At 35.8% G+C, this 15,063-nt stretch overlaps 1 protein-coding gene across 1 annotated transcript in view; it reads right to left on the bottom strand.

The window, feature by feature from the left end:
* Positions 1–497: 497 nt before the first annotated feature.
* The window catches only part of LOC129939422 (sphingosine kinase 1), a 44,038-nt gene continuing 29,472 nt past the window's right edge, over positions 498–15,063 (bottom strand). Inside the window, exons 2-3 of the mRNA XM_056047426.1 lie at positions 1,651–1,750; positions 498–1,581 (exon numbers count right to left, since the gene is read on the bottom strand). Coding sequence (XP_055903401.1) covers positions 688–1,581; positions 1,651–1,750 — 994 coding nt within the window. The 3' untranslated portion in view covers positions 498–687. The remainder of the gene's footprint in view (positions 1,582–1,650; positions 1,751–15,063) is intronic.

The following is a 15,063-nucleotide window of genomic DNA, read 5'->3' as shown; positions in this document are numbered from 1 at the left end:
TAATAATGAATAGATTTACTCCTTGGATGATATTGATGTGGACGACCTTTGGTTCCAACAAGACGGCACTACATTCCATACAGCCAACATTATCGTGGAGCTGCAACGTAGCCTTAATGATTTATTTTAAGTGGGGTTATGTTAAGTCGCTTGTCTACACTCCACACTATTGACGCCTTGAAAGAGAATGTTTGTCGCGTTATTGCGGCCAAAAATGTAATTTATTCTAGCCATTCGGGGTACCAAACTTGCCCGAAATCATTTACAACATGATAGCAAACTCTTATCTTTATAATAAAAAAAAGTATTCAATTATATACGGTTTACTTCTTATTTAAAACCAAAAGAACACCCTTTATAACCACCTTAGTGACATTAAAAGTTCAGAAATAAAATAGCCTCTCTTCATCTTCATAAGAGAATAGTGAGTAGAGAAATTAAGGTCTTGCAACAAAAACCTTAGCCGTTTTCCAATTCAAAAATAAAACCATTTAGTGTCTTTTTATACTTGTTTTTAAAGTAATTTAATATAATATTATAATATGGAATGTATAAAGAAATATTACAGTATTCTCCCTTAACCTTTAAGAATTACGATTTAACAAAATGGCAAAACATTAATACTAACAATTATATACTTTTCAATAATACTACAATTACTATAAACACAAAAAATTGTACGTTTCATTAGGGTACCATCACGTTAACAATATTGGGAAATATTTCTCCTTGTATAATACCATACTCGACTCTTTCGCCATCCACTGTTATAATACCTTCAGTTCCGGTCGGTTCTATTCTAAATGCCGTAACTGGTATAATTTTAATGAATTCATTGCTTTTCGACGGCAAATGAGTTCCCGAACTCAAATTTAGTAGAAAATTCAATAATTGCGATCTACTAACTCCACTTCGAATAACAACCAACCAAATTGTGCCATCACTCAATTTGGCAGAAGGAGCAAAAAAGATGTCCGTTCCCAAGTGTGATTGGTAAGCAGCATGTACCATAACATATTCGCCTTCTTCGGTTACCCATGTATCAGGAACTGGGCTCATTAAAGACGGGGCATTGGGACTGGGTCCATAGGTCTGGAATGTATTTTGCTGGGATGATCTTTTCTCACTGGAACCTGTTTCCTGGCCATCGATACTTTGATATAGGCTCTCGGCAATCGAAAAGTAAGCGCTCTTGCGCGATGTTGCTGAATACCAGCTATTACCACGTTGTCTAAAGAACTCAGAACCTGCTGATGTTTCTAAAGAAATCACCTCGCCGTATTCGTTTAATTCTGGACTGTCGGTTGAATCGAATGAGTCCGATTTTGAAAAGGAAGTGTCTATGCTCAATTTGTGCTTATGAGAAGAAGAATTTGTTTTATTTGCAGAGCTGTCTGTTTTGTCTTCATTTTCAGATGTCTTAGGAAGATATGATAGTTTTCCGTGATATGTGCGTAAGCTTATTAGTCTGTGAACCGACCATACTGTGAATCTTTGATAGCCCAAAGTCCGTAATCTCTCACTTTCGATATCGATATCCGATATTAGACCCCACCCAATTGAGAGAAACGAAAACATTATCTAAAATGAAAAAATATTTTCTTTATCTTAATATTTTATTCAATGATATTGAAATAAAAGTTTTGTTACTTGAGAACGGGTTTCCACTCGAACCAAATCCATTGGTGTTGTCTTTCCACGAACTGCTGTTAATGCTGCACTCAAAATTGGCTTCGGTTGATATGGTTCACTGAAATATTTAAAATGAAACATTAACTTAAAATCAATGAATAAGGAGGTATTAAGAAAATAATCTTTGCAAGTTCAAAGAGTGAGGGAATCGGAAAAATCAAAAATTTATTTTTCAAGAAAAAATGGTCCCATTTGGGTGGATCCAGGAATTGAAGATAATTGAGATAATGGATATGACCACCATTATATTTTGAATTATTTATTTTTTATACGAAAACAAAATTTATATAAAGCTAAAGCTTTGTTGCCAAAAGTAGCAATTTTAACTGAGGATTAGACCAAGAAAATAATATGGATCGGATATTCAGAACTATTCCAAAATCTTTGCACAATTTCATCAAATTTTGAAGAATGGACGATTCAGGTGTGGGGATCAAATGAGACGTAAAGCTTATAAAGTTAAGTTGTATAAAGAAAGATTTCATCTAAAGATTTGTTAGTAATTTAACGAATTTCACCAAAAAGTAGTTTGCTGTCAAAAACAACAAACATTTTTGTAACTTTAGTAATTCTTTAAATTATTTTCATAAAATTTGTTTCTAAGAAAAAGAGCAAATATTCAGGTTTTTAAGAAGAAACCTTGAATAAGAGATCGTCAATTTTATATTAACTTGCATTTCAATTCCTGAAACTAGCCTTCCATTCCATCTTATTGTTTTGCTGCACATAAATAGTGAACATTGAAGTGATTTTTACTTGCGACATACATGACGTTATAGCAAGCAAGTATTGCATTCGTAAAAAAATTCAAATCAAACATGACATTACGATGGTAGAAAAGTCGAAAAAAGTAGGTCTGTCTGCCCTGGCTCCTTCAACCTAAACCATTGTGCCCATTGAAATTAATGTTTTCAACTGATTAGCTTGAGATGCTCTTTTTAATACGAAAAATAGCAGCCCATTTTTTGGTTTAGAATTTTTAATTCTATTTTTTTTTCAAAAATGAACCGATAGATTTTTTTAAAACTTTTTCTAATTTTCTTCTTAATTCGGATTCTTTCTACAAGAAAAACATATTTTGGTTTTGCTCCAAAAGGAAACCACTCATAAAACCGTTATTTTGTTTTTAAGTTTTCTCAAGATCTAATCTACCGATTTCAATAATCTTCTCTTTCAGTGCAAGCTCTTTTCGACGATCAAATTATCGAATTTATGATGACTTTTGATGATCAAATTTGTCATTGTTTTTTTTTTGATTTAAAAAATGTTATTGTTTTTACAAAACTTTCGGTTCTAGTCGGTGGCCCCAAGGAATTGAGGGTATTCTATTTTCTATCATCTGTTTGGGGGACGCCTCTCTGAAAATTTTTGGCCAATGATGGGTTAAGTCCCATCAGTTCCAATAGCCGTTTCATTTGGTCCGGATTCGTAACTTTCACCCTAATTAAAAAAAAAAATAAGTGTACACAGATGAAAAACAGACAAAAAACCGAAAATCTTACATTTTTGTTGTATTTATCACACGGCGTTTGATAATTTACAGCCGCCAGAAAGGAACGTTTTACTTGGCGTCTTAGATTACTTAAACGACAACTGCAGTATTGATGAGAGTGACATTTGTCGATCAAAAGTTTAGATTCCACAAAACGCCAGATGTCAAGTAGCGTAACGCTAAGTAAAACGCTATCATAACGACATTCACAATGCCGACTTGAGTGAACGACAATAATTGTCATACAAATAAAACACCTGCTACAATAGGGGTGGATATCTCAGAAAGGGGTGAACATTTTTTAACGAAATTTAAATTATATTTCTTTCAAAATTGTTTTTTTGTAACAATAAGATCATACAAAATAAAGAAATCTACTTTTTGAAGTGAATTTGCTTAAGATGTTCTAGAACTGAGATTTAAACACGAATTTCAAGAATATAAATGTCCTAAAAACGGCAAAAGTGATATTGTGTTAAACTAACTAACTAACAAATTGTCTCTCCACAATTTTTAAGTTTTGTTAACTCCTTAAAGATCGAAATATTTGTCTGAAAAACTACGTCAAAAAAAGCCAGAAAATTAATAGAAATGGCAACAAAAAAGAATATATACTTTTTGAAAAAAAAACCTACGTTTCGAAATAATTTCTTAGAGTTCTGAGTGAAAGCAACAAAAACCCTCTAAACTATTGTATTTTGCTCTTAAATATGGCAAATTTGGAAAACTGTTGGCATCTTGTATGCTTTCATTTGTTGAGAGTAGACCAAATTAAATAGTTAGACTATATATACCTTGCTGGACAACAGAGTTCTAAAATAAGTTAATAACGACAGTTGTCACTTTAGCCCTTAAAATGTGTACATTTAAGGTTAAGGTACACAATATTACGTTATTTGAATTTTGTTAGCCTCCTTTAAAGAACAATTTTAAGCGTTAAGCGTGTGACCCCTCCTCCTGAATTAATCGCAATATTTACCGGTCCGATCACTGACATGCACCAATAGGCCAAACTATGTCCAGGGTAAAAATCAGATTCTGAGAGAAAATAGTTGAAAACTGGACAAAGATTAAACAGCTACAAGCTCCCTATAACATTCAAATACGATCCACGAAACAATACTTACGTCATGTAAATGCTACAATGGAAGTATAATATTTTGGTGATATTTTAAAAACGTTTTCTTTAGCGACACTCCGGTTGTAAGCTTGTCGAATAAAGCTAATTTGCTTGCAGCACATTTTTTTGCTGTTAATTTGACTCAAAAAGAGAGTTACATGAGTTTTCCTTAGCTTAAAAGCGTTACGATTTTATTGGAAGAATCTTCTTTCCCCCACCTACGATTGCTTAAGTAGTAAAAGATTTTTTAATCTACAAATCCGCTGACTCAGATACTTTCCCATCTAGTATTCTTAAAAACGGAAATCGCATTCCCTCTTTAGTTCAATTACACCAACGTCCCCTTTTTTTACAAGGCCATGTAATATGTATATTATAAGCTGTTCAATTCTCACCTAAAAAATATACTTAGAAACAAGAACTTCCTAATGATGAGATTTTGTGACAATAGGACTACCGGTCATCTAACGGTTCGAACATTGCAACAAATGATTACATCGTTGTTTAGAAAGAAGGATTATTGCGCTTTATATTTCAAAGGCATTTGATTAATTTTTAATAAATATGATTTAAAATCATGAAAATAATATTTTTATTTTTAAAATCATGAAATGAAAATAAAAATAAAAATGAACCAGCATAGTGTTCAAATATGCGTTTCGCCCCAGTGCAATGGTTGGGCTCATCAGAAGATGACCATTACACCTTGTCTTGACACATATTTTCATGATTTTAAATCATATTTATTAAAAATAATTGGTGTTCAGGAACAAACAATTCGACTGTTGACAGTCAAATATTTCAACATTTGATTAAGTTTGGTATCTCTTTGATAGCTCTCTTTATGGAAACAAAGATCTCTTATTTAGCTCAAAACATCGAAAAACGTCTGAAACGTCAATTTCGGCTGCTAAACACAACTCCAAACTACAAGCTCTTTATTGAAACTGGACATTCACCACAGAAACTTTCATCTTTGCTTTCTTTGCAAAATAAGGCAGAATGGAAACCATTATTAAACACTTACTTAAAGGCTTGATTCTAAGCTTGGAAATAATTATGTGGACAAAGCAAGAAACTCCATCTTTAAAGAAACATAATCAAATCTTCTGTATGATCTAGGCGAAATCAACTACTTCAAAGATACATAGTTTCAAAACGGTGACAATATCTATGATTTTCCGAGCAAGAGGAGAACTATTGCCTCTATATTCCATACCGAATCGTAACGCTCTTTATGCAACACAAGATAAAGAGAAAACGTAACACATTTCTTTGCACGATGTTCAATCCTGACGGAGATACAGTGACAAATTTAACAGCAAGCACCTTAGAGCAAAACTAAATAACATTGGTCGCATTCACAAAGCTAGTGGTCGAATTCATAAAGCTAGTGGCTACGTAGTCAAGGGATTCTGATTGGCTAAATCTAACTACAAATGTAGTTGAAATTTCCCCTCCGAGGTAGTGTAAAATTTTCGACTACAAGTTAGTGCACACTGGTTTTGACGTTTCACAATCAGCTGCTCGGTAAGGACACAAGAATTCAAAATGAAATGAATCTTTTGGAATTTAAATACAAATATAAATCAATCATATTATGTCTTCTACTTGGTTTCATTGTATTTAAAAAGAAAAAAGCTATTTAAAGTTCTTAAAACACAAATGTGATGTTCAAATGGTAGACATGTGCATTCAAGAGGACACAAGCGTCCACAGGTTTTTCCTAAAACCAACCTCTGTCTATCAACTCCTACTCTCACCTCTCCGTGGTGAACATCGGGTGCCTAGTACCTCAACTGGAGATTGGGTTCCAACCCCAGTGGAAAGTTGTTGGGGGCAGCAAACGAGCGAGGTGTTTCCACTAAGGCACCTCTCCTTATCCAGATGGCAGCAGAGGAATTCCCGAGACGGAATCAACGGTGGCGTCTACAGTTCCAGTAAGGTTGAACTACTTAGTGAACACCTTATAGGGCTTCTTCGACTTATTCGTAGCCCAGGCCTGTAAGGAGCCGTTTTATCCGCGAATCAAAAACTGCGATATTTACTACGGTGACTGCTACCACGAAAACCAATAGCGCTTATTTGGATGCGGCTTCGTCATTGGAGCCAGACTTAGGCAAGAAGTCTTGAGCTATAGGTGCATTAATGAGCGCCTCATGACCATACGCATCAAGGCTAAATTCGGCTACATTAGCCTGATATGCGCGCACGCCCCCACAGAAGAGAAAGACGACAACACCAAAGATATATTCTTCGAGCTCTTAGACAAAACATATGAGCAGTGCCCTAGCTACGATATTAAAATAGTCCTGGGCGATTTTAATGCCAAGCTAGGAAGGGAAGACATCTTTGGTGGAATAATCGGAAAGAACAGCCTGCACGACAACACTTCCGACAATGGATTTAGGCTCATAGATTTTGCTGCGGGGCGAAACGTCATGGTAGCCAGTACGCGTTTTCCACACCTCAACATCCACAAAGGAACTTGGACTTCTCCAGATCAATCTACCGTCAACCAGATTGACCATATTGCGATCGACGCCAGACACGCTTCCAGCATTATGGATGTACGAACTTTCCGAGGAGCTAACATCGACTCGGACCACTACTTTGCTGTAGCCAAGGTAGTACTTCGGATTTCCAGACCCAAGGCAAAACAGGGAGGTGCTGGGAGAAGATACAACGTCGAACGGCTACAATCGCCAGAGATCGCCAAATCCTTTTTCTACCAAGTTACAAGTAACCTCTCTCGAAGTTCTCTGCCGCCAACACAATGTATCGAAAACCAGTGGCAACAGTGCCAAGATGCAATCAGAGAAGCCGCCTCTGATGTGCTGGGTTTCAAACAGCCACCAACAAGGAACCCCTGGTTTGATGAGGAATGTCGGCAGGCAAATGCAGCCAAACAACAGGCACGCAAAGCGGCGCTGCATAAAAGGACGAGAGCTGCTCGTGAGCTCTATGAGCAGAAGAGGCGAGAGGAACGCCGAATTCTCAGAAGGAAAAAGAGAGGGCATGAGAAGCGTGCGGTCGAAGATGTTGAGAGGTATAAGAGCAGGAATGAGGTTCGAAAGTTTTATGAACAGGTGAAACGAAATTCACAGGTACATAAACCTAGAACCGAAGGCTGCAAAGACGAAAGTGAAAACATCAAAGCGAAACCACAGTCAATGAGGATATGAAAGGACCACTTCTACAGACTGCATAACGGGGACGTCCGCTGTCAGACAGGATGATCCATTCAACATAGACGACGATAGCCAACAATCCCGTCCTCCCGACTTAGACGAAGTAAAGATTGCCATATCTAAGCTGAAGTCTAATAAAGCCGCTGGAGCGGATGGCTTGAATGCCGAGCTCTTTAAAGCAGCTGGAGATAAGTTGGTTAGGAGCATGCACCAACTTATCTGTAAGATATGGTCGGAAGAAAGCATGCCCGATGAATGGAACCTCAGTATTGTTTGCCCGATCCTGAAAAAAGGAGACCCTCTAAACTGCACCAACTATAGAGGAATAAGTCTACTTAACATCCCCAATAAAATCTTCTCTGCCGTAATATGTGAGCGTCTAAAGCCCATCGTCAATAACCTGATAGGTCCCTATCAGTGTGGTTTTAATCAGGAAAGTCCACATTCGATCAAATATTCACATTACGGCAGATCCTGGAAAAAAATCAAGAATACCAAATCGACACCCACCATCTTTTCATCGATTTCAAGGCCGCATATGACAGCATATACATGGACGAGCTGTATAGAGCCATGTCCAGTTTTGGCATCCCTGCCAAACTCGTACTTTTGCGCAGGATGACCATGGAGAATTCACGCTGCTCCATAAAGGTTGGAAACAACTTAACAGAACCTTGCGATGCCAACAAAGTTTTTAGACAAGGTGATGCGCTGTCATGTGATTTTTTTAACATCGTGCTTGAAAAAATAGTGCAGAGCTCACACGTCAACACTAGAGGCACTATCTTTCAAAAGTCTGTCCAATTACTGGCATATGCTGATGATATCGACATAATCGGAAGAACTCAGCGTGATTTCAATGGGGCTTTTGTGAGTATTGAGGCAGAGGCGGCAAAAATGGGTTTAACGGTTAATGAGGGCAAAACAAAGTTCATGCTGTCGTCTAGAAAGGACAAACAACACCGACGTTTTGGTCAAAACGTCACAATCGACAGACGTAACTTTGAGGTAGTCAAGAACTTCGTCTACCTAGGCTCCGCTGTAAACGCAGAAAACAACACCAGCGCTGAGATCAAACGCAGAATAACTCTTGCTAACCGCTGTTTCTTTGGACTAAGAAAGCAATTGAGTGGTGGTCCTCGAGGGACCAAAGTGTCGCTATAGAAGATCCTTATCATCCCCGTCCTGCTATACGGTGCAGAAGCATGGACTATGACAAAAGCGGATAAAAGCACCTTGGGTCGCTTCGAAAGAAAAGTTCTTCGTGTGATCTACAGTCCCGTATGCATCGAAGGGGAGTGGAGGAGAAAATGGAACGACGAGCTGTACGGGCTGTACAGCGACGTAGACTTACCCAGAAGGGTAAAATTCCAACGACTAAGATGGCTGGGTCACGTAGAGCACATGGAAAACAATGCTCCGGCCCGGAAAGTCTTCAAATCCGCATCCACAGGACAGCGCAGTAGAGGAAGACCGCGGATCAGGTGGCGCGCACAATTGGAAAGTGACATCACCCAACTTAAAGCGCGAAACTGGAGACATCTAGCTAGAGACCGAGCTAGATGGAGACGTGTGTTGGGTGAGGCCCTAGTTCACACAGGGCTGTAGCGCCACCTTAAGTTAGTAAGGTCATTGAAATGATGTACTGTTTTACAAATAATGTCAACGTTCAAACTTTATAATAAAAAAGAAATATCATGAAATAAGTATTTTAAGTTTACTTTATCGGGCCAAGAGCTATCTGTATGTTTAACCCTATAAATGAAGTATAATGAATAAGTCGTCTGCATTCAGGCATAGAAAATATTGAGAATTCGCAAGTGACATATCAAAAGCCTTCTCCAACTTACATGAAAACAAAAGTAAGCAAACATGTGTTTTAAAACCAAAATCATCTTGATGTTTAAAAAAAGCAAAAAACTTAATCCGTCCCAGATTGTTTTAACATAACAAAAGCACTACTTACTAAAAAAACCTAATGTTTAATTTAAACAAACAAGTCCAGAAAAATTGAGCGGAAATCAAGTCCGAATTGAAAACAAAACATGTATCTATGAACTCGTTTTTAAATGATCCGCAGTTTTGAAAGACTAAAAGTAGCTTATTGTTGTTAAAAGTTTGTTTTTGTTTGTTTTATGAGAGCTTAGCTCCATTGTCCAAAGCACATTTGATATTTTCACATAGAAAAATAAATGCTAATGCTATATTATTATGCAATGTAATTATTGATCATTATTATTCACTTCAAATTACTAAGTTGTTTTCTTTCTTTTTGGATCGCTAAACAGAAAAGCTCGTTAGGTAGTAGAATAAATTTAGAAAACAAAAAAACAATTCCTGTAACGACTGTTATTATCTTGAGAATTTATTCACATGGATGCACATATATGTTTATAACTTTTCCTGTTATGAGAATAATCATGGAATTAATTAATTACATATATCATTTTATGATATTAAGTATGGATTTTATGAAACTTAAAAAATCAAACCATTGTTCTTTTACAACTTAGATTTAGTTAATAAATTAATTTAAAATTTTCATTGAAAACAAATTCTTAAAATATCGGGTGTTTTTGTAAGAGCTTGAGAATTTTAATTATTATGATCTCGTAGGTTATTTTTCGGTATTTACAAAATTAATTTTTATTTCCTGTATATGTCTGCTACGACTTAGCCTTTTCGATGATTTCAAAATTGGATTAAACATTATCTTCGAATGCTTCAAGAATTGACTTTAAATTGCACAGTAAAATATAATCGAGATGCTTTAAGTTGCACGTTGTTAAAATAAGTAGCGAGGTCTTAGGTCTGTTCTTTTGTTTGGATTTATTATTAAATATTGTTAACAATCGTTAAATATTGTCGTTCCGACACATGACATTTTGACGCCATCAAAAGGTTCCTGAACTCAAAAAGTAACGATCTGTAACAGTCTACAACTCAGCTTAAATGAATTGATTTGTTTACAAACCAGTAATTCTTTTAATTGACTTTTGTTAAAAACAAATAAATATTTGATTCAGGACATGATATATTATTACTCGTCAATTGTTATTAAAATTTGCAAGTATTCTAAAAGCAGATTCAGTTTTTCTTTTTTTATTTATTTTGAGGAGTTATACAAATGTTTTTGATATTGATATTTGACAGATCAACAATTTCTAAAAATTGTTTTTCTTAAATAATTTGTATAAGTATGAAATTCTAACACTTGAACATTTTTATTTTTTGACATAACATTTTGAGATACCTAACAGTTTTTGAAAAAGAACAGACCACTTTTTCAACACAAATGTCATCGATGTTCAGCTGTTAATTTTTGGAAACAAAAATGTAGTCAGCATGGCTCGACATGGATTTAAAACGTTCAAGCTGCTTGCTTTCTCTAAGCAGATCGCATAAAAGTTTGATAATAGGAGTCATAACCAGACACTGTCTAATAGGAAAGCACGCCACGAGACTAGGCGTATTTTCAAATGACTTTTGCAGAAGCTGTTTGGACGAGGAAGAGGAAGAAACGCAAGAATTAATTAGGAGAATTCTTCTTTAACGATCTAAATTATATCGGTATAATCAGCCTCTCACGTTTCGTAAGGGACTCAAGCTGGTTCCATTGAGCTTATGAAGAAGCTTCAAGATTCATGTGGTATCACAATGGGCCATTAAACTGGCCTAAGTGTGTCCGTTTCCATCTTGGACAGTCACTATAACCTAACCTAACCTAACCATGGCTCGACAGCGCTTGCCATTTAACGTAACCGCAGCTCTTTTCTTCCGGGCCGTTAAATTGGAGGGAAACTTATTTGCAGTCAACTGCATTACATGAACGCTAAATAAGACTAAGGCAGCTGGTAATATTTCAGATGTCATATTTTACTTGAAGAAAGTACCAACAACATTGGGCAGGTTCAGACGAAATAAGGGACTTGAAAGTTAGGCGGGTTTCTAGTATCTGATTGGCCAGCTGCCAAAAAATTACCTTCCAATTAAGGCTACTTTAATGGAAAGCTGACTGGAAAGTTAGTCAAGAAAAATCTCACTAACTATTAAGTCAAGCCTATTTCAAGCAAAATGACAGTTGATCATGTTTTTTTATTCAACTGAAAGCTGAACTTTATTATTAAATGATTTATTTATTTTCTGCACAGCTTCATTTAATGTTTTGTGTTAAGGGTTCACTTGACAATTTGGAAAAGAAATAAGAAATATTTACTTACAATCGAAAATAAAAATCGTGATGGACGTGTATCTTGTATGAGGAGTTTTTTTAGACAATAATTTGTTTGGTATTTTTTGTACTATTATTTTAAAGTAAATGTTTGCGAAGTAAAGTTCTGAATTTGAAATTTATGACACTTGTTAAACTAACTAGTTGCTTTGGTCAAAATTTACGTTCAAAGAATGAAGTTGACTGTAAATGAAGTCCCTTGTGTTGCCTGAACCTGCCCTTTGTTGTTTTGTATTGTAAAGAAAATCCTTCCAATATGACAATGACAACCATTTAACACAAAACTTTAAACTAAATTGTTTGGCTGCTTACCAATCAGATGTTAGAAACTTGCTTTACCTTCAAGTCATCTCTGTCGTCTAGCTGCTATCAATCTCAGTGAGATAAGATATCCGGATACCTTTTTTAAGTGTTTTACGCGTCAAAGAACATATGGTCCAAAACAGTCTCAAAAAGGATTCCAAAAGTATCCAAGAATGAATTTGAAGAAACCCAAAAATTGATTTAAAACTTGTATTGTTTTTGGGGAAAATCCCGTGTATTTTTAAAATGATCCATTGAACATTTTGTTTAACAATAATTTAGACTTCGAAATCTATGTTTGTCTGCTTCTTGTGAACAGCTGAAAGTCATTTTTATTTTTTGACATACATCTCAAACAAGTATTCAACTCGGTCAATAAGGTTTCTACAAATCCAGAATGGCTATCCAAATCTGTATTCAACGCAGCCAATGGGGGCATTTACTATGCTAGTGGCTACGCAGTCAGGGGATTCTGATTGGCTTAACACAACTTCAAAAGTAGTTCAAATTTCCCCTCTGACGTAGTGTACAAATTTCGGCTACAAAGTTAAGCACTATTCACATGAGCACGACCAACGAATGATCGAATATTCGTCGATTTTGACATTTCTTTCACATGAGAGTTTTTAATTCGTCGCATTGAAGTTTGACTCTGACAATTGTTTTTTGTTGTGTATATCATAATTGTGTTTTGTTTAAAAAACAAACGATTGAAAAAATGCGGTCGTAGCTATATTTGTTTAAAAAAAAATTATTGGTGTCCTTGTTAATAAACAAAACAAGAAAAAGATTTTATGTGCAAAAACTGAAGGAGAATATGTTTTTTTAATAAGATTGCTGGAAAAATATCCATATTTTAGGATATCAAAGGAAACAGCCGAACACCATTCACCACCGAAACCAAAACAAGAATGATTTTTTAGGTTACGTACGCGCGATTATTTTATTCGTTGCGAGTGTGGATCATTTGAAACGTGAATAAAGTTTGACAGTTCGTATGATATTGAAAAGTAAAAGTATGCATCATAAATCATAAATAAACTATATTGCTATTGTTTTGTTGAGAATTTGTGTGGAAATATGTCATCAAACGTATATAAACTCATATTTTGTAATTCATTCGTCGTTCGTTGGTCGAGCTCATGTGAATACTGCTTTAGTGTACACTGGTTTTGACGTTTCACAATCAGCTGCTCGGTAAGGACACAAGAATTCAAAATGAAATGAATCTTTCGGTATTTAAATACAAATATAAATCAATCATATTATATCTTTTATTTGGTTTTATTGAATTTAAAAAGAAAAAAAAACTACTTTAGTTCTGAAAGCACAAATGCTTATTATTTAATAAATTTGTATTTGTCATTAATATGACAGTTCCGGATTGACTAGTTTTGTAGTGCAATTTTGCATTTACAAAGCTAGTTGAATTTTGAATGCGCTCAATGTCAACACCATTCTAAATTCTAAAACCATACACAACAACCATCAAATCTTCTCTTGCTGCAAACAAAAAAAACACCCTCTAGTTTTTTTATGACAAAATAATTAAAAAGAGTCCAATTACCGACTATTGAATCACTTAGCTTAGGGGTTAGAAATTTTAATGCCGCTCAATTGACAGATCTATACAAAAGATAAAACACGTACATGGGGTGCCAATTCAATTAAGGTTGCATGGGTTGGTGAATCTTTCGGAAGAATTCTTTAGACTACTATTTGGAAACTACAACAAACCATTCTACAAAGAAATTACTTAAGATTAATAACACTAGTCAAAAAGGTTTTGTAACTGACAATCAAATTATATTTAACTAGTCTTAGTTCGAATATCACTTCAAAATCACTTGTATCGCGTCAGGATTTTGAGATATCACTATAAAATAAATTGACCTTTTTGAGATTATGTTAATTTAACCCAATATTAAATATTTACACCAAAATTGATCTCAGCTTACGGTCAAACTGCAAATACCACTAACCCCAAGAAATAATGAAAAAATAAGCTTATTCGAAAAAATTAAATCTTTCAAGACTTTTTAATCCAAAAAAAAATGTCCGAAACAGAAGAGGCGCCGACATGGGACTTGCAGTCAACAATTCTGGGACCACCTGTCTCACGAAATGAGAACAATCAGCAGCACAGTACATGCCGACATCGAACACCATTGGCATGCTGTGAAATTTTGTCATTCAGTCATTTCAGGTGTTGACAGAATAGTCGGTTGGAAAAGAAGAAACAACAACTCTTGACTTTCAGAAGAATCTTGGGCAAGGATCAAAGAACGCAAACAGTTAATGGCTCGAATAACTGATGGACAAGGGGAAGAAAGAAAGGAGCTGGAGTCCTCGTAGAGGTTCACCGCAGTGTGAACCCTGACAAACGTAACTACATCAACGAGTTGGCGCAAGAAGCAGAAGATGCTGCAAACATATCCACACAGCTCAAAGTAACACCTGGTAAAAAAGTAGACAGTACTGTGATAAGTTCGGTGGATGAGCAAGTCAGAAGGTGGAAAGAACAATTTTCTTCGGTTTTAAACCGATTGTTTGCAAACAACGTGCAGCCGATGCCTTCTGAAGCGCCTGCAGAAACTAATCCCCGAATCCGCAACGCACCTCCTAGTAAAGATGAAATTGTTGCTGCAATTAAAGCACTTAAGACCAACAAAGCGATAGAACTTGGTGGAATTTCCGCAGAGACAAGTAGCGTCAACGATATCAAGCAAACTGCTTCATCCGCTCATAAAAGAAGTCTGGGAATTATCGTCAAGCTAAAAAAAAGGAGATCTAACAAAGTGCGAAAACTGGAGAGGAATTTGCGTTTTACTTGCCGTTGCCAAAATAGTAGCAAAAGTCATACTGGAACGCATCAGAGAAAACCTTGGGACCACACTCGATACCGAACAAGCAGGATTCTGCGCTGAATCCTCCTGTATTGATCATATCAACACCCTGCGAATCATTGTTGAACAGTGCGTTGAATATGGATCACCACTATAATTGCTGTTCATCGACTTTGAGAAGGCCTTTG

This window comes from Eupeodes corollae, chromosome 1 (genome assembly GCF_945859685.1).
Source record: "Eupeodes corollae chromosome 1, idEupCoro1.1, whole genome shotgun sequence".
NCBI classification, from domain to species: domain Eukaryota; kingdom Metazoa; phylum Arthropoda; class Insecta; order Diptera; family Syrphidae; genus Eupeodes; species Eupeodes corollae.
The sequence above is the reverse complement of the archived record's forward strand: the minus strand, read 5'-3'. Positions and strand labels throughout refer to the sequence as shown.